Below are 22,696 nucleotides of genomic sequence, written 5' to 3' on the forward strand. Positions count from 1 at the left end.
CAAAGAATAAATAATTACATCAATCAACATTACCGCGGTATTAGAGTTTCATCACAAATTTACAATAAAATAACGTACAGAACATAAACATGAGTTAGATGCATTTAAATGTGTAATTTAGGTATACATGAATAGTTATATAAATAGACTCGTAATATTATAGTTGATTTCTCTTATAAAACTGTTAAAACTATAGAAATAAGTATGAGGCCATAGTTTAAAAGCTGTAAGAACTTATCATAATTTTTTTTAGCTATAACTCTTTTCACATTTATTCCTTACTAGCTTCCGCCCACGACTTTGTACGTGCATCCCCGTTTTTCCCCGTTCCCGCAAGAATTTCGGGAAATCCTTTCTTAGGGGACGCCTACGTTATGACATCTACCTGCATGCCAAATTTCAGCCCGATACGTCCAGTGGTTTGGGCTGTGCGTTGATAGATATACTATATCAGTCACCTTTGAGTTTTATATATATAGATTTTACCAAATACCTAATAAAACATGCTAAAACATCCATACTGGTTTTTATTTAATGAGTCTCTACATCCGAACACAAAATAGGTATCTACATTCATTGATGTCGAAGTCAAGGAGATTTTAATACATGAAGACAACTGACATCTTTAAAACTAAAACCAAAGATAAAAATTAAAATTTTAAACTATTCTTTAATGATCGGGGCCTATAAAATCCCAAGTACGGCCCTCCTCTTGAGACATCCAAAGAGATGCCACGGAGTGGAATCTCTTTCGGTATGCTTTAGAAAACTATTGAAGTAACGTTATATTAGTAGTTGAAATTGTTATCGTTATTATATGCATTATTATTACCGGAATCCGGATCCTTTATTTTTGTCGCATGCCTTTAGTTTAGTTTCCTTTATCGTCAAAACAAATATTGTAAAGAGATTTTATCTCACTTGGTTATTTAAATGCCGTATAATATAAGCAAGTATCACAATAAAAATTGTTATGTTTATATGATATGGCATGCTATGTGTTTTTCATATATTTGTTTATTTCAATGTTGAATTATATTAGCAAGTACATACTGTAATATAGGTAAATCTAGTTTTTGACTTAAGTGAAAAACGTGAGTCCTATGTAGACACTTTTGAAAATAAATGCTCTAAGCCTTAGGCTCTAGCTATGTGCTTATAAAAGACTAGCTGTGCCCTACGATTTTACCGTTTTGCTCCATTCTTGTTGATCTTAGCGTCATTATAAAAAAAATACATGAATCGGACCCGTTGTTATTGATTGTGACATAAGCGCGTTCACGCAAACACACAAAAAAACTCTTCAGGTTTATAATATTGGTAAAGATTTGTAATACAGATGAAGTAGGTACATAGTTTTGGAACTTATAACAAAAACCTTATATAAAATACAACCAGTATACATAAATTATTATTAATATTGTGTATTATACAAACAGATTGAAATATTGTAACAGCGGAAACGAGCCTCTGACTAAAATAATTTTCGCATTATGTATTTTCAATCACAATTAATCACCATAAAAATAATTGGTCCGTTTAATAGATTTATAAATTAACTTGATTAAAATCCATGGAGCAGAAATATATGAATTGAATCAAAATTTTCATTTAATGTTGTTCATTTCGAATACAGTTTTCATTGCGAACGGTTAATAAAAATATGACAAAATTATTTCAAATTAAACTGGTGGTTTATCTATCCTACCTATCGTTTATTGTAAGTTATGTTTTTATTGTCTGACTGGCCGGTTGGCTTGGTTGATAGTGGCCCTGCCTCCAAGCCAGTGGTCGTGGATTCGATCTCCACCCGGGGCAAATATTTGTGTCTATGTTCATAGATGTTTGCTCTGTGTCTAATATAGATAATTAACACCCATCATTTAAAATTATATATATGTATGTTTATCAGCCATCTGGTTTCCATAACACAAGCGAAAGCTTAGTATGGGATCAGATCGTGCCGTGTGTGAAACGCTTATTATATAAAAAGAAAACTTACTTACTTACAACGCATATTTTTCTATTAGCGTAATCTTCATGTGTACTAATTTCATCAATTCCTGAATTTTTATCTGAAATCCAACTTATTTATTGGAGTGAAACTTCTTTAGTTGCCTAAGTAAGTAAGAGTAAAATGTCAAGGTCGCGGCTTGGCAATACCGTCTTGCCAAAGAAGTTTCATTTCTGACACGTACGCACGGCACACACTCTCTTTTTTCTATCTTTTTATTTTCTATGATCTAACTTAAGCCTATTTTCAGAACATCAATGTGTCCGGTAAAACAGAAAGTCTGCTATCACGTCTGTATAGAAAAGCTCAGAGTAGCAACCGGCCTCTTATCGTGATACTCGATAATTCCTATTTGAAGGAGAAACGACTGGAACAGCAACACGTCAATCCTCTGATACCTACTAGCGATGAAACTGCCTATATACCACCTATGTTTGGATCTGCACATGATCCTAGACTAGAGGTAAGCACTCTTATTAACGCGAAGATTTTCTACGCAGTCTAATTCAACCATATTCAATCATACATCGTCCAATCATGCATAATTTAAATACGACGTAAGTAATATAGCAAACGCAGAAAAATATGAGACTACTAGGTTTCCGCCCGCGGCTTCGCCCGCGCAGTCAAAGAAAAACCCGTATAGTTCCCGTTCCCGTGGGATTTCCGGGATTGCGTCATTTTCCCGGGATAAAAAGTAGCCTATGTCCTTTCTCGGATATCAAAATATCTCCATACCAAATTTCATGAAAATTGGTTCAGTAGTTTAGGCGTGATTGAGTAACAGACAGACAGATAGACAGAGTTACTTTCGCATTTATAATATTAGTATGGATTTTTCTGCATTTACTTACATTTCTGGACATGACATCTTAAAGTAGTAATAATTCCAGTGTGTAACAGTGAGGGCGCTACTTTTATAGCTCTGTAATTTTACCACAGTGGAAGTAATACTGCTTAAGACATCATCGTAGCTTCCCAGTCACCAAAGCTATGACGTGACTTGAAAGAACTATACATTTATTTATTTATTTATTTAAGGTCAGCCAACAGTTATTTACATCAGTACAAACATACAAAAAAAAGATTACAAAATAACCTACATAAATGTAATAACTACTTAAAGGCTAACACCACATGCGAAATAAAACGGTTACATATTATGACAATAACTACAACGATTATAATAAAAAAGAAAACAGTGTTATTTAGTATCTTACATCTAAATATCAAATAATTAGTTACAGGAAAATAAGAATCGAAAGCTCTCAACAAGACCACCACCGACCAGACAACCAAAGACCAAACCAAAGAATACCAAGAAGAAATCATTCCGAGCAAGGGACAGGGATGATGGACAACGTGACGTCAGATCACCAATAGTTAAAAGTCTGCTCCGCATTTCAAACGACCTAAGATGCGATGCCAAAGACGAATGCGTTGATATATGTAAAGGCAAATACATTGGTATAAAGAAAACAACATGTGTGGTCAAATGCGAAGTTACCTATGAATGTAAGAAGGAGGAAGATTCGTGTAGAAGTGCTGAATGTGAAATTAATTCCTGCGAATCTGATGATTGTGGGGATAAGACAGGCAGTACTAAAGGATACGCTATATCGGATGAAGGACCGTGGTGTAAGAATGGACGTTGCTAAATAAATAAATGATCCTTGAACTTGAGTTTTATTTGATCAACCCTAAAGATTTTATATTCATTTTATTTCATGCATATTCTATCATGCATCCACTGCATCCAAGACTGCATCCATCAAAATGAAGTTAAAACTTTTTAATAGAGCAATTATAGACAAATTTTACCTTCCATAAATGAAAAAATTAAGTGTCAAAAATATTAACGTCACAATATTCAATCAAGTGTTACGTAATTTATCAATAATATATTTTCTAATAATAGAGCAATGGCAAGAATTAAAATGTAAATAGATATACAAATTTTCGAATGTCTTCTAATAAAGTAAGTACTTTTAACTGTTATGCATGTTCAATCTGAATTATACTTAAAGTCTAAGCTTAAAGTCTATTGGTGTAAACAGGCCTAGAGCATTATTTCGTTGTTCTTAGTGCGTTTGAAATGGTTCTATGCAATGTTCTGATTCTGAACAACACTGAATACGAGTTGTCGTTTACACTAAAAGATCACGAAAGAATGCTTTTGCAAACTCGGACCAGTTCATCCTGAACGAGACATCCCGTACGAATTAGGCCCAAACACATTAATCCTGTACGAATTAATCCCGTACGAGACTGTCCTGTACGAGTAAATCCCGTACGAATTAATCCCGTACGTTATAGTCCCGTACGATATAGTCCCGTACGAAGTAGTCCCGTACTAGTTAGTCCCGTACGAATTAATTCCGTACGATTTAATACCGTACGAGTTTGTTTGATGTAAATATACATATATATATATACACCGTTACGTCTATTAGTCCGCCCTGGCTTACGATTTCTCTCCATATGAACCATCTTCGTTCTTCAAGGAATATTATAAAAAGAATCAACGAAATTGGCTTAGACGTTCTTGAGTTTTGCGCTTAGCAACACATTTGTCGATTCATTTTTATTATTTAGAATATCCTTCTAGTATAGATAAAAAATCAAAATAAGCCTATTCCTGAACAGCTAGAAATAGGAGAATTTATAACGTACTAGCTTTCCACCCAAGACTTCGCCTGCGTTTTCAAAGAAAAACCTGCATGTGTTAACCCAAGTTACCCCCTATAATGTGTGCTAAATTTCATTGTAATCGGTGCAGTAGTATTTGCGTGAAAGAGTATCAAACATATACACATACCATACATACCTACATCATATGTGAGGATGGATCATCCTCACAAACTTTCGCATTTATAATATTAGTAGGATAGGATAATACAAAGTTATTTTCATAATTTCCAGAACGTCCCACACAAAAGCAAAAGGAATGATGTGGAAATCGAAAATAACGTGAGTATTTTAACAACAGATTTTACCAAAGTTTTTATAGCACAAAATAAACGAACGCCTACTCTTTGTGTCCGGTATAATATGCAAAATTATTTTTGACATCAAAGGAAATTTGTAGATCTACAAAAAGAACAATATTATTTATTTATTCTTTATTGCACACATAATATAAAGTTTAACCAAAGCAGGGTATAACAAATGCAATTGGCTTTTTGCTGAATAGCAATTTCTTCCAAGAAACCAATGCCCAGCAGAAAGTTTTACAATTACAAATTTGGAAAGATATACACAATAATAGTAAATATAAAATACACTATAACACTATAACAGTAAGTAAATATTACAGGATGATGACATTTCCTCTCTCTGCACACTACATGAAGAATTAACAGGATACCTACAGCGTGTTGAAAGCACGGCATATGAATTATATCCAGGAGTGGAAGCCATCGATTATGACTTCACGGCAGAACGACAGAATCTTTATGCCACTAAGTACATATATTTAATCTAGTACCTACAATCTACATACTCATCATTGACATCGAATATAATAACAATAAAGTAACATCGAATGCTCTTATAATATGAATATTTTTTTCCGCATTAATAACTTTGCTGTTGCGGCTCTGCTCGTATTAATAGTCTATTATGTTTTATACACGTATGTTTCTCGATAAAAAGACTAGGTTTCTTAAAATAATTTTTCAATTTGAACCAATAGTTCCTATGATAAGCGTGTTCAACCGTCTGAATATTCGTAATAGATACAAAGTTACCTTTGAGACTTACCACATTTATAATGTGTACCTACTTACTTATTCTCATTTTATCGTTCTAAGCTGAGTAGCAAGCACAACGATCGCTAAAATATATTTTACTTCATTTTATGCTTCACAAACTTCTCAATAAGCTATAAGTCAATATTATAACATATTTTTACTCAGTTACTACATCTTACATCATTTAAGTAGTGTTAGTAGGAGTAGCAGAAATAGATGAAGTTATTACATTCGTAGTAATATAGTCGAGCCAATTTAATAGGCAACATTTGACGTCTATCAATTTTATCTTCGAAGAGATGTAACTTGTATAAAAACATCGATTAAAGTGAATTAATCGATACGGATTTGAAACATTTGTCAATCGAATGATGATTTTTATTCACAAGTAATCAATGCATTCGATTCTAGATGTCAGATTTCGATTTTTAGAGTAACATCTCTGGTATTTAAAAAGAAAAAAGGATTATTGACACAAAATTGTAGCGACGTCAGTTCTTCAATTAAGAAATTGTTTATTATGTGTAGAATGGTTTATCAGTAAAATGAAATCTAAAAATTACTTGTATTGGTCATTATTATTATAAATATGTAATCGTAATTTAAAAAAGTAAAGCAAATGTGCAGTTCTAACAAAACGGAATATCATGTTATTCTATGTCGTCGTTACTAGGTTACGTTGTTGAATTTTGTTGAACTGTCAAATGTTGCCTATTAAAATGGCTCTATTATAATAGTAACAATGGCTTATATTATGTTATCTATTTTCAGTTTAGTCGAGTCAACAGCACATCTAATAAAAGGTTGTCTGGGCGCTGGTATATTAGGTATCCATGAAGGTTACATGTATGGAGGACTGTGGGCTTCGTTCTTTGCAACATTGGTTATTGGAATTTTAGTGCCATACTGTACTTATGTAAGTCTTCTAAATGTTTTCGACGAAGTGTGAGAATATTGAATAAGGAAGATTTTTATGGTTCTTCTTGTAATACAACTAAACTGTTTTACTATTAAATACGCTTGTTATGGAGCTCAAACCTATGGAGAATTGAAAGAATTGACAGTTTCCTTGTTATGTTCGTTTTATATAAACTACAAGTCGCTAGTTTCGGCTTCAACTGGGTTTACTTTCTTCTGTTAAATAATCCTAAAACGATTTCATTAAAATCAGTTTTTGAATATACCAATTACAATCAATTATTTAATCAAAGAAATTAAAAAATCCCTGATTTTACTTAATACTTATTTGTCTAAACAGAACAGAGGAACAATCGTCTGCATTAGCAGATGTAGTTCAAAATATTATAAACTAGCTGTGCCCCGCGGTTTTACCCTTTTGGTCTTAGCGTGATGATATAATATGGCTTTCTCGATCGAAGGGCTATCTAACACCGAAATAATTTTTCAAATCGAACCAGTAGTTCCTGAGATTAGCACGTTCAAACAAACAAACAAAATCTTCAGCGTAGCTCCGCTCCGCGATGATATAGGTAATATAGCCTATAGTCTTCCTTTCTAAATAGGCTACTAACACTGAAAGAATTTTTCAAATCGAACTAGTAGTTCCTAAGATTAGCGCGTTCAAACAAACCAACTTTTCAGCTTTATAATATTACAATATATAGTATAAATGAAGACCGAAGAACCTCTTAACTTTTATAAGTTTAAAAATAAATTATATTTGTTATAGATGTTAATAAATTCAGCTCAACAAATGTACAATCGGTTGCGAGTAGCAAGACTCTCTTACGCTGACCTCGCAGAAGCGGCGGTGGCAACTGGTCCATGGTTGTTCTTCAGGAGATATAGTAAAACGTTTAGGTTTTACATTTTTTTAACTAAGTATTAATATTGTGATTGTGATAAAGATATTATGGAGACTTTAAATTTGTATTAGTCGAGAAAAACTGAACCGATATGGATGTAATGTGTATACGTATAGGTTTTCATTTATTGACGCGCGCTGGTGGTATAAAATCATGGTTAATATTATTAACTATAGGTACTCTTTTAATAATCAAATTCATGAATTTCCTTTGTATACGTAAAATATGTTAAAATTATCATGTCTAATTATTTAAAATATTAAAAAAGACACTCGTGTGGCACTCGGGGACTGCCGCGGTAAAGCTATTGCATAGCATGCCTTCAAAGTTCAAACCACACCTCCGAGCCCGTCGGAGTGAGGAGCGTGAGGTTTTTTTTCTCGATTCGGTCCCCGCGCTCAAGGCCCGCGATAGAAGCTATGCAATGTGCATTGTGCAATAAAGTGTTTTATTGTTTTAACTAGATATCTGCTTGCGGCTTCCCGTGGGGGCCTATGTCTTATTCTGGGTCTTCAGCTACCTACATACTAAATTTCATTGTAATCGGTGCAGTAGTTTTTATAGATGATGTGCTTGAAAATTCTTATCTTTCGACTTTCACATGAAATTTCCTATGTCTTATAGATATTTCGTCGAGTTATTATTATTCATGGAATTCAACGGGACATGTTGTGTTTTTGAAATAATGGCAGCGAATACGCTTAAACAGGTACAAATAATTATATGATATTATATTATTTCCGTTGTATTCTGGAACAAATTTAAGCCCGAGGCTCCTTCAAGTCGTTTCATGCTGTCAAGAGCAATTCTTTGAAAAGAATTGCTATTTTAATCGTATACAATTATACATAATATTATTATATCTTTTAATAAATAAATAAATCATTTATTTTCACAAAACATATCTTTTAATAAATAAATAAATCATTTATTTTCACAAAACAGTTGTACCCCAGTGACCACAGGTTCCTAAGATGGTAAAAACTGTTTTTCAGGAGCCTGTGCCTTCCATTTACAATTACACGGCCACGAAAATATCAGTGACAATTTATATAAAATCAAAAATCGCGACAGCAGATTCTTATTGCAATTTTTATTTGATACTAGCGGTCCGCCCCGGCTTCGCCCGTGGTACATGTTTACGTTTTCTCCTACCATTCTAGTACTTCAAGGAATATAATAAAAAAAGAATTATCGAAATCGGTTCAGCCGTTCTCGAGTTATGCGCTTACCAACACATTTCGCGATTCATCTTAATATATATAAATCTCGTGTCACAATGTTTGTCCTCAATGGACTCCTAAACCACTTAACCGATTATAATAAAATTCGCACACCATGTGCAGTTCGATCCAACTTGAGAGATAGGATAGTTTAAATCTCAAAACGTTTTAGAAAAAGCGGGCGAAGCCGCGGGCGGTAAGCTAGTTTTTATATATAAAGAATTAAAGATGTCTATTATATCAAATAATAAAAATTGCAATAAGAATCTGCTGTCGCGCTTGACGCCAAATTTTAAATATTTTCAGGCACACATTTAGTAGCATTTCTGTTTACAATATAACATAATATTATCTTTATGTTGCAGAGTTTAGAAGCTGTATCATCGCACATGAAAGCTCTGAATCTTGACATTAGTATCTACATCATCATGATTTCCATACCTTTGGTACTTCTCTGTCTAATACGTAGTATAAAATATTTGGCGCCATTTTCTCTCATAGCAGATCTTTTCACTGGTAATTTCAAAACTATTTATCTACGTTAAATATAATATTATAATTAGCTTTCTGTCCGCGGCTTCGCCTGCTTTATCTGAAACCTAATAAATTATAACAAAAACTTCATTAATTGTATCCTAAAACCTTCCTCTTAAATCACTCTGTATATTTAAAAAACCAATCAAAATCTGTTGCGTAATTTTTAAGATCCAACCATATAGACAAATGCTTGGATCTTAAAAATTATTATAAAATTGGATCAACACAGACGTTGGACAGCGACATCCTTTGACGGTGCATTTATATCAAACGAGCGAATGCTCATTTTAATCCCACTATGTCAAATTCTTTTAGTGTAAACAGGCGTAGAGCATTCTTTCGTTGTTCTTAGTGCGTTCGAAAAGATTCTATGCAATTTTCTAATACTGAACAACACCGAATACGAGTTTTTGTTTACGATAAATGATCACGAAAGAATGCTCTTGCTAGAGCAAGAGCATTCTTTCAACGAACATAGAAGAAGAACGATTTTCAACGAACATAGAGCTGGAGCTAGAGCTCCAGCTCTATGTTCGTTTGATGTAAATGCACCGTAATATACCGTAAGAATAATTCGCACCGATATCTATATTATGTTATTGTTATAATACGTTCCCTATTCATTACATAATATGCGACAATGTTAGTTTGTTTTTTTAGTCCATTACCATTGATTAAGTCAACGGTGCGTTTCATCTAAATCAATATTGCTCTTACAGCTGTATGCGTCATTACAACCATGTACTATAGCATCTCAATCGCTAAGGACATTCACAAAGTTCCCGCGTGGAAGAGCATACATGGCTTGCTCCGTTTCTGTGGCGTTTGTATCTACAGTATCGACGGCAGCGGTGTATCTCTACCAATTGAGAACAACATGCGACGGCCACAGTACTTCAATGTCGTGTTACAATGTGGTAAATACGGCTTTAATTAAGAGGGTCTTTCAGTGATAGGACAGGATTGAATTCACTGATTTGAAACTTAATCTTGCATTGTAAAATCTTATGGGGCTATTTTGTTATATTTTAGTCGCCTCAGAAATCTCAAAAAAGGATCTTTTTTTAACTTACTTTTTCTATCCGTCTAATGTTATAAATGCAAAAGTTTGTATGTTTGTTTGTTTGTTACTCTTTCACGCTAAAATTGCTGCACAAATTTTCAAGTTATTTGGCACACACATAGAGGGTAACTTAGTTAAAAGCTATTTCGTATTGTGAAGTAACGATTGAGCGAATGAGCTGTTTACTCTTTTATTGAGAGAATTCATATACAACCTAAATTTACTGTATAATTGGTTCATAGAACAAAAATGCCTCATGTGTGCTGTCATTTCTACCAAATAACAGATAATTGAAATAAATTAAATCACCCCACATCACCGCAGCAGCTATTGAAGCATTAATAAATTCTACATTATGCGTATGAACAAATGATTTGTTTGTTTTTAATTTCGTTGAGATACCAATTTTTTTTTTTCATATTTATCTTATTGAAGAGAAACTTCTTTAGGCGGGTTGAGTGTATAATTACAAGGTCGTGTCATGGCAATACCGTCACGTCATGGAGTAAGGCGACGATTATGACTGTTATCTTTGAATCTTGCAAAAGAAGTTTCTCTTCTGACACGTGTGCTCGGCACACACGCTCTAACAAATTACACACAAATCCGATCAGCTGTTTTGCGTGACAGAGAATCAAACATACATTATAACAAACTTTTGCATTATACATATTCATATTAAAACATCCCTCAACAATAATATATTTTTCAGGAATGGCGGTAGTCGTAACTTTTGTCACTATAGTCGGTTTCTTTGGATACTGGGCGTGGGGAGAGCAGTGTCGGACACCGATCACGATACACATGCCTTTGGATACGTTAGTATTTATAATAAACTAGCTTTTAGTCCGCGGATTTGCCCATGTTGTCTTCAACATTACAACTGATATACTAAAACTTTCGTATACTTTTAAAAAATTCGTAGAGCGATCGAATAGTGTACTTACTAAACGATAATAATAATCGGTGCAGTATTTATTGATTATATCGTGAACATACAGACAGACGCGGCGGAATTGAACATGTTATAAAATCATTTTAATACTGGTATAACTATGTATTATTTTATCAACTTAACCAAGGCTGTGAATGTCATTAAAAAAAAACAAAGATATCTTTGTTTATTTTCAAATAAATCGTAGAAATTATTACATTCCCAGATTATCGAATTTTTCAATATTTTTTCTATGATACATGCATGAGCAGGTTACTTCACAACTAATTAAATTTGTGAAACCGTCAGATCAAATTACAAAGAAAAGAAAGATATAAAGACTAAAGAGAACCTCACCGTGAATGCCATGTTTATTTCACTAACAAATCTCCTTTCTTTGAAAGATTAGCCTTGTTTGTCCCGTCACAAGACTATTTTTCTAGGAAAATACAACAGTCAGAATTCCTAGATATTGGATTTATTTGAATTGAATTTTATTTGTTTGGTTGAACGCGCTAATCTCAGGAACTACGGGTCTGATCTGAAAAATAATGTCACTGTTAGATAGCCTCGAGGAAGGACGAACACACGAACACGAACACGAACACGAACACGAACACGAACACGAACACGAACACGAACACGAACACGAACACGAACACGAACACGAACACGAACACGAACACGAACACGAACACAAATTCAAGTTCAAATTCAAGTTCAATCAAAGTTCATCAAAGAAAAATTCAAGTTCGAACACGAACACGAACACGAACACGAACACGAACACGAACACGAACACGAACACGAACACGAACACGAACACGAACACGAACACGAACACGAACACGAACACGAACACGAACACGAACACGAACACGAACACGAACACGAACACGAACACGAACACGAACACGAACACGAACACGAACACGAACACGAACACGAACACGAACACGAACACGAACACGAACACGAACACGAACACGAACACGAACACGAACACGAACACGAACACGAACACGAACACGAACACGAACACGAACACGAACACGAACACGAACACGAACACGAACACGAACACGAACACGAACACGAACACGAACACGAACACGAACACGAACACGAACACGAACACGAACACGAACACGAACACGAACACGAACACGAACACGAACACGAACACGAACACGAACACGAACACGAACACGAACACGAACACGAACACGAACACGAACACGAACACGAACACGAACACGAACACGAACACGAACACGAACACGAACACGAACACGAACACGAACACGAACACGAACACGAACACGAACACGAACACGAACACGAACACGAACACGAACACGAACACGAACACGAACACGAACACGAACACGAACACGAACACGAACACGAACACGAACACGAACACGAACACGAACACGAACACGAACACGAACACGAACACAAATTCAAGTTCAAATTCAAGTTCAATCAAAGTTCATCAAAGAAAAATTCAAGTTCGAACACGAACACGAACACGAACACGAACACGAACACGAACACGAACACGAACACGAACACGAACACGAACACGAACACGAACACGAACACGAACACGAACACGAACACGAACACGAACACGAACACGAACACGAACACGAACACGAACACGAACACGAACACGAACACGAACACGAACACGAACACGAACACGAACACGAACACGAACACGAACACGAACACGAACACGAACACGAACACGAACACGAACACGAACACGAACACGAACACGAACACGAACACGAACACGAACACGAACACGAACACGAACACGAACACGAACACGAACACGAACACGAACACGAACACGAACACGAACACGAACACGAACACGAACACGAACACGAACACGAACACGAACACGAACACGAACACGAACACGAACACGAACACGAACACGAACACGAACACGAACACGAACACGAACACGAACACGAACACGAACACGAACACGAACACGAACACGAACACGAACACGAACACGAACACGAACACGAACACGAACTGGAACACGAACACGAACACGAACACGAACACGAACACGAACACGAACACGAACACGAACTGGAACACGAACACAAATTCAAGTTCAAATTCAAGTTCAATCAAAGTTCATCAGAGAAAAATTCAAGTTCGAACACGAACACGAACACGAACACGAACACGAACACGAACACGAACACGAACACGAACACGAACACGAACACAAATTCAAGTTCAAATTCAAGTTCAATCAAAGTTCATCAAAGAAAAATTCAAGTTCGAACACGAACACGAACACGAACACGAACACGAACACGAACACGAACACGAACATGAACACGAACACGAACACGAACACGAACACGAACTGGAACACGAACACGAACACGAACACGAACACGAACACGAACACGAACACGAACTGGAACACGAACACGAACACGAACACGAACACGAACACGAACACGAACACGAACACGAACTGGAACACGAACACGAACACGAACACGAACACAAATTCAAGTTCAAATTCAAGTTCAATCAAAGTTCATCAAAGAAAAATTCAAGTTCGAACACGAACACGAACACGAACACGAACACGAACACGAACACGAACACGAACACGAACACGAACACGAACACGAACACGAACACGAACACGAACACGAACACGAACACGAACACGAACACGAACACGAACACGAACACGAACACGAACACGAACACGAACACGAACACGAACACGAACACGAACACGAACACGAACACGAACACGAACACGAACACGAACACGAACACGAACACGAACACGAACACGAACACGAACACGAACACGAACACGAACACGAACACGAACACGAACACGAACACGAACACGAACACGAACACGAACACGAACACGAACACGAACACGAACACGAACACGAACACGAACACGAACACGAACACGAACACGAACACGAACACGAACACGAACACGAACACGAACACGAACACGAACACGAACACGAACACGAACTGGAACACGAACACAAATTCAAGTTCAAATTCAAGTTCAATCAAAGTTCATCAGAGAATAAAAATAACTGCGTTAAAAACAACCGACTTCAAAAACGGAAAAGTAAGAAATAAAAAAGATTTGATATTATTAATTACTACATATTATTTTTATGTGCTATTTACTAAAAAGGTTTGATGTCGGTGCATGGGCTTAATACTAAGTGCTTAGTGTTTGGCACCGACTTCAAACCTATTTAATAAATAGCACATAAAAATAATATGTAGTAATTAATAATATCAAATCTTTTTTATTTCTTACTTTTCCGTTTTTGAAGTCGGTTGTTTTTAACGCAGTTATTTTTATTTAATACTTTTTAGTGTATTTTTCAACACGAATCAAACGAGCCCAAACTCGATAAAGGTGAGTCAATATATTACTGAGTTCCTATGGCCACCTTCCGATTCCATCATCAGATCAGCTCCATGTCATGATAATGTTTCATCGCTATCCAATTTACATTCGTATACAAAATTTCAGCTCAATCGGTTACCGGGAAGTGAATCAAAGTTACTTGCTACATTGAAATTAAGTCATCGAGTACAGACAAAAATGCTCATAAAATAAAAACTACTAGGCCTAGCCGAATAAAATTTTTATGGGACCAATTCGACACCATCCCGCATCGAACAAAAAAAGAATCACGTAAATCGGTTCAGAAACCTCGGAGTAATCGGTGTACATACATAAAAAAAAAAAAAAAAAAAAAAAAATATACCGGCCGAATTGATAACCTCCTCCTTTTTTTTGAAGTCGGTTAAAAATTCAAGTTCGAACACGAACACGAACACGAACACGAACACGAACACGAACACGAACACGAACACGAACACGAACACGAACACAAATTCAAGTTCAAATTCAAGTTCAATCAAAGTTCATCAAAGAAAAATTCAAGTTCGAACACGAACACGAACACGAACACGAACACGAACACGAACACGAACACGAACACGAACACGAACACGAACACGAACACGAACACGAACACGAACACGAACACGAACACGAACACGAACACGAACACGAACACGAACACGAACACGAACACGAACACGAACACGAACACGAACACGAACACGAACACGAACACGAACACGAACACGAACACGAACACGAACTCGTGTTCGAAATTCAAATTCAAACTACTGGTGCGATTTGAAAAATTATTTCGGTGCCAAAAAGTGTAAGATACCAAAATCGTTGAATTACTCCATGACGTTACGGTATTGTTATGATGAGACCATGAAATTTTACTCTCAACGTGCATATAAAGAAGTTTTACTTCAAAAATAATATTTTTGAAGTGACTGTTACTAGGAACTGTTACTAGGAAAATTTTTTTTCCTAAAAGTCAATAAATCAATAGAAACGGTAAGTTTTATCACATAACCACTTTTACCCAAATTGTAGATCATATAATTATCTATACAAAAGAATCAATACATTATTTTCCTAAGATGAAGTTTTCTTCCATTTTCTAAGATATAACGATTTATAAACTCATCCCATCCTTATACCTAATATGCAAACGTTTCTTTAATCACTTCACACCTAAATGATTTTATGATAAAACTTATCGTTTCAGCACTTAGCGTTTCAAATGAATTATATAAAAAAATTAGGAAAAAAGTTTCCTCAAAAGACCATATTATAATACAAGATTGGTCAGAAGTAACTTTTTTGTAAAATGTAAGTATAAAAAATGGAGTAAAAATTGTACATAGTTTTCTCATTTCTTATTACTTATTTAAGTTTCAATTTAGAGCAAAAACATATATATTTATGGGAAAAAAATTGTATACCTAGTTTGGTTTCAAAGGGCCCCCAATTCTTGTGTGCCCAAGGGCCCCCAGCATAGTCTAAGACGGCCCTGACCGGGTGTAAATGTATGGGAGATAATAATGTATGGGAGCGTTTAATGTAACATTTTTGGATATTTCTCGTTTTATTTAAAAAAAATATCTATGGCCATTGTACTCATTAGGTTAAGTACTTTCGATTAAAGTTTTTTGATATCTGCAATAGATACGGAATAATCGCTTGTACACACTTAACGATTACACCCTGTATACCTTCATCAACATACCGTTCTGTTGCAAAATTAGTTAGGAATACTATTCCAATGAGTTATTATGTTACAACTACCTCAAAGTCCGAACTACAATAGTTCCCAACTAATTATCGCAACATTCTGCTCTATTCGAGCGTAACATCTGCGCCATTATAAACTGTTTTGCAGTGTACCAATTATCATGCAGTTTCTGTTGACCGCATCGCTTGGAGTCACATTTGCTGTGCATTTCTGGGTGCCTTTCAGGGTAATATGGCATTATATAAGCAAGAGATATAGGAGGTTAGTTGTACAATTAGTTTCCTATTTTTACGCTAAAGCCTTTTCTATTGACTGCATCATTTTAAAATACATAAGGAACCCGCGATACGTGACTTAGTTTTTCCAACTTTATTAAGTACTAGCGGTCCGCCCCGGCTTCGCCCGTGGTACATGTATACGTTTTCTCTCCATGAGAATGATCCTCGTACTTCAAGGAATATTGTAAAAAAGGAATTATCGAAATTGGCCCACCTGTTCACGCGTGATGCCGCGGCCGCGCTATGTGTTTTTAGGCCCGAAAAAGTTTCAGTCTTGTTTTATTGGAAATATCTAAAGAGCTTCTCTTTTTAAATGCACGAGTAGAACACCCAGAGTTTTATTTCAAAAACACGATTTTTAAAAAAATATTTAAAATATTGGAATTTTCGCGGCCGACTGAGCTAAATAAATTCGTATAAAAAAAAATAGATACACTAGATAATTTATTATGTTGCTAATATATGTAGTGATTACAGGCGCAAATTATCCCTTTTTGAAATTTTCGATATTGTCGATAGAGGCGAAAGTATTGTAATTTTTACTGATTTTCGTTTTTATTTTTTTATATTATATGCAGGCGTTAGTAGAATCTCTGTTTAGTACCAAAAGAAGCCTTGAACTGAGGTCTACATGTGACAAAAATACCACATTCTAACCACGAAGTTATTACGAGATATCGATTTTCAAAGAATTCAATGTCAGGGTTGTCCCTAATAAAAAAAAAGTCAAAGCTGTTTTTTAACAATTATATAAATCGTCTATCTATTACCAAGTTTTTGTTTATTAACGGTAAAAATAGTGACAACCCTATCTTTGAATTCTTTGAAAATCGATATCTCATAATAACTTCGTGGTTAGAATGTGGTATTTTTGTCACATGTAGACCTCAGTTCAAGGCTTCTTTTGGTACTAAACAGAGCTTCTACTAACGCCTGTATATAATATAAAAAAATAAAAACGAAAATCAGTAAAAATTACAATACTTTCGCCTCTATCGACAATATCGAAAATTTCAAAAAGGGATAATTTGCGCCTGTAATCACTACATATATTAGCAACATAATAAATTATCTAGTGTATCTATTTTTTTATATACGAATTTATTTATCTCAGTCGGCCGCGAAAATTCCAATTTTTTTAATATTTTATTAAAAATCGTTGAATAATATTAAAATATCGACTATAACTAACGACTTAAACCATAAACTAAAACTTGGTAATAGATAGGCGATTTTGTATAATTGTTAAAAAACAGCTTTGACTTTTTTTTATTAGGGACAACCCTGACATTGAATTCTTTGAAAATCGATATCTCGTAATAACTTCGTGGTTAGAATGTGGTATTTTTGTCACATGTAGACCTCAGTTCAAGGCTTCTTTTGGTACTAAACAGAGATTCTACTAACGCCTGCATATAATATAAAAAAATAAAAACGAAAATCAGTAAAAATTACAATACTTTCGCCTCTATCGACAATATCGAAAATTTCAAAAAGGGATAATTTGCGCCTGTAATCACTACATATATTAGCAACATAATAAATTATCTAGTGTATCTATTTTTTTTATACGAATTTATTTAGCTCAGTCGGCCGCGAAAATTCCAATATTTTAAATATTTTTTTAAAAATCGTGTTTTTGAAATAAAACTCTGGGTGTTCTACTCGTGCATTTAAAAAGAGAAGCTCCTTAGATATTTCCAATAAAACAAGACTGAAACTTTTTCGGGCCTAAAAACACATAGTGGGCCGTGACCAAGGGCAATATTATTTATTCATTTTTATATATTACTAGCTTCCGCCCACGACTTTGTACGTGCATCCCCGTTTTTCCCCGTTCCCGCAAGAATTTCGGGAAATCCTTTCTTAGGGAACGCCTACGTTATGACATCTACCTGCATGCTAAATTTCAGCCCGATACGTCCAGTGGTTTGGGCTGTGCGTTGATAGATAGATCACTATATCAGTCACCTTTGAGTTTTATTATTTTCTTTCGAAGTCTGGAGTAAAAACTATTGGGATATATCATATAGGTTCCTTTATTTCATATATAAACAAAAACGTATTCTTTTCTAATCCTACTCCTATAATATTATAAATGCGAAAGTTTGTATGGATGTATGGATGTTTGTTACTCTTTCACGTAAAAACTACTAAACCGATTACAATGAAATTTAGCACACATATAGAGGGTAACTTGGATTAACACATAGGATAGTTTTTATCCCGGAAATTCCACGGGAACGGGAACTATGCGGGTTTTCCTTTGCAAACGCGGGCGAAGCCGCGGGCGGAAATCTAGTCTCTATATATGCGTGTTTGAAGTATTTTGCCGATTGTCACTTCAAATCATTTCCTTAATTCCTCCTAAATAGTAAATGCTACTACGTGTCATAATACCAATGCTCTGAATTAATTCCATGCATTTGACAACTTAGTTTTCACCTAAGCTTGCTGAAAATCAACACGAATCATACACCGCAGCTTGCAATTGAATCTATCGAGCGAGGCATCTTCTTGATTAATCAATTTGAGAACATTTGCTCGAACATTTGAAAAGGAGGTATATAACATTGATTGATTTAGGAATTCATTTAGTCAGAGTATTTACTGCAATATAGCTGCTTTTTTCGAACAAACTTCATAAAAAGGAGTTAATGAATACAACTATTATTTTTTTGGGTTTTTACTACAGATCTTTCAACTGGGTGAACCGAATTCGATAACTCTTATTTTGAAAGCCTTTGTTTTCCACTCAGTCCCATTTAAATTTTGTCATGTTCTGCCAATTTTAAGTCGGTTTAGATTTTTTAAATAAAATAATTATTTCCTAAATTCATCTTTGATAATGAATTTTTCAATAGTTTCATTTTTTAGAGATGTTAAATAATTTCAATATAACTATTCCAGGAGGCGCAATTTTTGGGAGCGTTTCTTTAGAGTTGTGCACGTCATCTTATTGTCGTGTCTGTCTGTTGCATTTCCGAACCTCAGTAAATGGATGATTTTTGTAAGAAATTTTTAATTAAATATCTTATATCTAATTTTAAAGAAAATCCACAAATTATTCAGTAATTATTTAAGTAGGTATGTCGTATTGCAAAACACAATATTTATTGAGTTACCTTTCATTTCTTTCCTCGCATCATTTCATTCCTTTCATTAATTTTTATATGTTCAAAAAAAATGTATTACAAAAATGTAACGCATAATTTTTCTTTGTTACGATTTAACTCAAAAACTAGGTACATGACCAATTTTAAAAATCACTTTACCATTGCAGTTACCTATATTATCTTTCTGCGATTAACATCAAAATTCTTAGCTATGTTTTATATCACATACAAGCGGTAACTAAGTACATATAGCTAACATTATAAATTTTTTTTAGATAGGAAACTTCTTCATGGGCTTCGTTGTTTTCATCTTGCCTGCTTTCATTGATACCTTAGTGTCGTGGAAACAACCTTCGGTTAATAATAAGTATGTGAAATTAATTGTTATACTACAGATTATATTATAAAACTATAGTATTGCCAATTGCCATATCCTGCTAATAATGTGATGCAAATGTTTGTGAGGATCTAATATGAATGTTTGTAATTATTCATTCATGCAATAACCACTGAACAGATTTTGATTACAATTGGCAATGATGTAGTTTTCTTAAAGAATAGGTAGGTAGGAAGCAAACAAACTCGTTAGCTTTGTATATTAGTACCTTTAAATTTCAATTTTCGCTTTACTTATAAGAAATTAGGAGAGAAATAACACTTTACTTGCTTTTCTACATAATAATTATTTATTATTAATCAGAAACTACTAAAGCCATTCTAAGAATTCTCAAAAGATATTATATTCTAGGTTCTATTCTCAAAAAAAATAGGCAAAACTCAAAACTCAAACTCAAACTCAAACATTCATTTATTCAATTAGACTACTATTTAGTAGCACTTTCGAAACGTCATTACATAATTATTTTAACATTTACCACCGATTCGGAAAGCAGTATCTATGGAGAAGAATCGGCAAGAAACTCCATAGTTGCTCTTTTAAAATCATGTCAATATTACATAATATGTAACTTATATCTAACTTATACATAATAGATCATAATATGCCAAAGAACTTATCGTCCATATATTCCTGAATACTGTAGTACGCTCTCTGAACTAGTACATTTTTTATATAAGTTTTAAATTTAGAACTACTAAACTCTTTAATATTGAGAGGAATTCTATTGTATAAGCGTATACCTTGACCCATAAATGAATTTTTAACTTTAGCTAATCGGAAAAATGGCATTTCAATTCTATTCCTGTTCCTTGTGCCATAATCGTGTCTATCTCCTACTCTTGTGTGTAAGTCGGCGTTTTTGTGAACATGCAAAATATTATTAAATATATACTGTGATGGTACAGTAAGGATACCAGTATTCTTAAAATGATCTCTTAGTGAGTCCCGAGCACGTAAATTATATATAGAGCGAATGGCTCTTTTCTGTAAGATAAATATAGTTTCTATATCTGCAGCCTTGCCCCACAGTAGAATTCCATAGGACATAATGCTATGAAAGTAGCTGAAATAAACCAATCTAGCCGTATCTTCATCGGTGAGATGCCTTATTTTTCGGACTGCATATGCAGCTGAACTGAGCTTACCTGCAGCGGTGTTGACATGGGCTCCCCACTGTAGTTTCTCATCCAATGTTAACCCTAGAAATACAGTAGACTCAGTAGGATGCAATACTTAATACACACACAGCACACAATAATACGGCACACAATAATAGATACGTACTAAAACAGGTGAAGAAAAATGTTCAGTACATAGCTTTAATTCTTAATATCTTTATGTATATTGATATATTAAGAAGAGCTGGAACGTCAACACATTTACACATTGCACATGTTAGGCCGGGAGATACTGACACAAAATTTCGGGTCATTTGTAACAGGATGGCGGTCTAGAAGGGTCTTAGTACGCAATGACAAAAAGAAAAATGATGGTCAGAACGCTGGTACCGGCGGACTACATCTTTTTTATGGGCTATCGGTAAATTCTAAAATTTTTGTGTTACAAATCGTTTGACTTTCGCTATTTATACGACGAGTTCGACTAACGCCCACGCGACTAGTCCGCCGGTACCAGCGTTCTGACCATCATTTTTCTTTCAGTCATTGCGTAATGAGACCTCTGTAGAACCGCCATTCTGTTACAAATGACCCGAAATTTTGTGTCAGTATCTCCCGGCCTATGTATGTGTCATATTTTGCAATTGTTTATAAATACAGGGTGATGTAATTGGTGTAGTACGAATATCTAAAAATCTATGAAGAATTTTGTGATACAGTAAATGGAAGAATTATAGACTATTTTACAGTATTTAATAAAATCATTTATTTTTTTGTTCATTTTCATTAGAAATGTCAATTTTTCTCACCAAGGTGGAAATTTGGATGATAAGGATCTTGTTAGAAAAATATAAATTTTGACTAAAATCGGCATTTTTTTTTTCAAAAATCAAATTACTAATTAATAATCAGAGTTATCACATTATTAAAAAAAATAAGCCAAACTATACACAATTTTTACTTGATGCAATCCTCAAAGATCATGGATAGAGTGTATTGCGCCTTCCACCATACCATCCAGAACTCAACCCAATAGAGTTACTATGGGGCATAATTAAAGGGAAAGTAGCATCACAAAATGTGAACTTTAACTTGAAAACTGTGGAAGAATTATTTAGAAAGGAAGCAAATGCCATATTAGTCTGGATATGTTTAGTGACGTTTGGAGAAAGACGCGAGAACATGAGGAAAAATATAATCAATTAGAACCAAAAGTAGATAATTACACTGACTCACTTATAAT

The 22,696-nt window shown here is 34.7% G+C and overlaps 1 protein-coding gene across 1 annotated transcript; it reads left to right on the forward strand.

Moving 5' to 3' along the window:
- Positions 1 to 3,977: 3,977 nt before the first annotated feature.
- On the forward strand, positions 3,978 to 20,705 carry LOC123703674 (proton-coupled amino acid transporter-like protein pathetic). The gene is made up of 12 exons (XM_045651752.1): positions 3,978 to 3,992; positions 5,331 to 5,479; positions 6,538 to 6,682; positions 7,457 to 7,587; positions 8,217 to 8,301; positions 9,181 to 9,331; positions 10,072 to 10,269; positions 11,128 to 11,233; positions 16,689 to 16,802; positions 19,730 to 19,829; positions 20,211 to 20,302; positions 20,684 to 20,705. The coding sequence occupies exons 1-12, from the start codon at positions 3,978 to 3,980 to the stop codon at positions 20,703 to 20,705; spliced, it is 1,308 nt and encodes a 435-aa protein (XP_045507708.1).
- Positions 20,706 to 22,696: the final 1,991 nt, after the last annotated feature.

The sequence above is a fragment of the Colias croceus genome, chromosome 27, assembly GCF_905220415.1.
Source record: "Colias croceus chromosome 27, ilColCroc2.1".
Taxonomy (NCBI): Eukaryota; Metazoa; Arthropoda; class Insecta; order Lepidoptera; family Pieridae; genus Colias; species Colias croceus.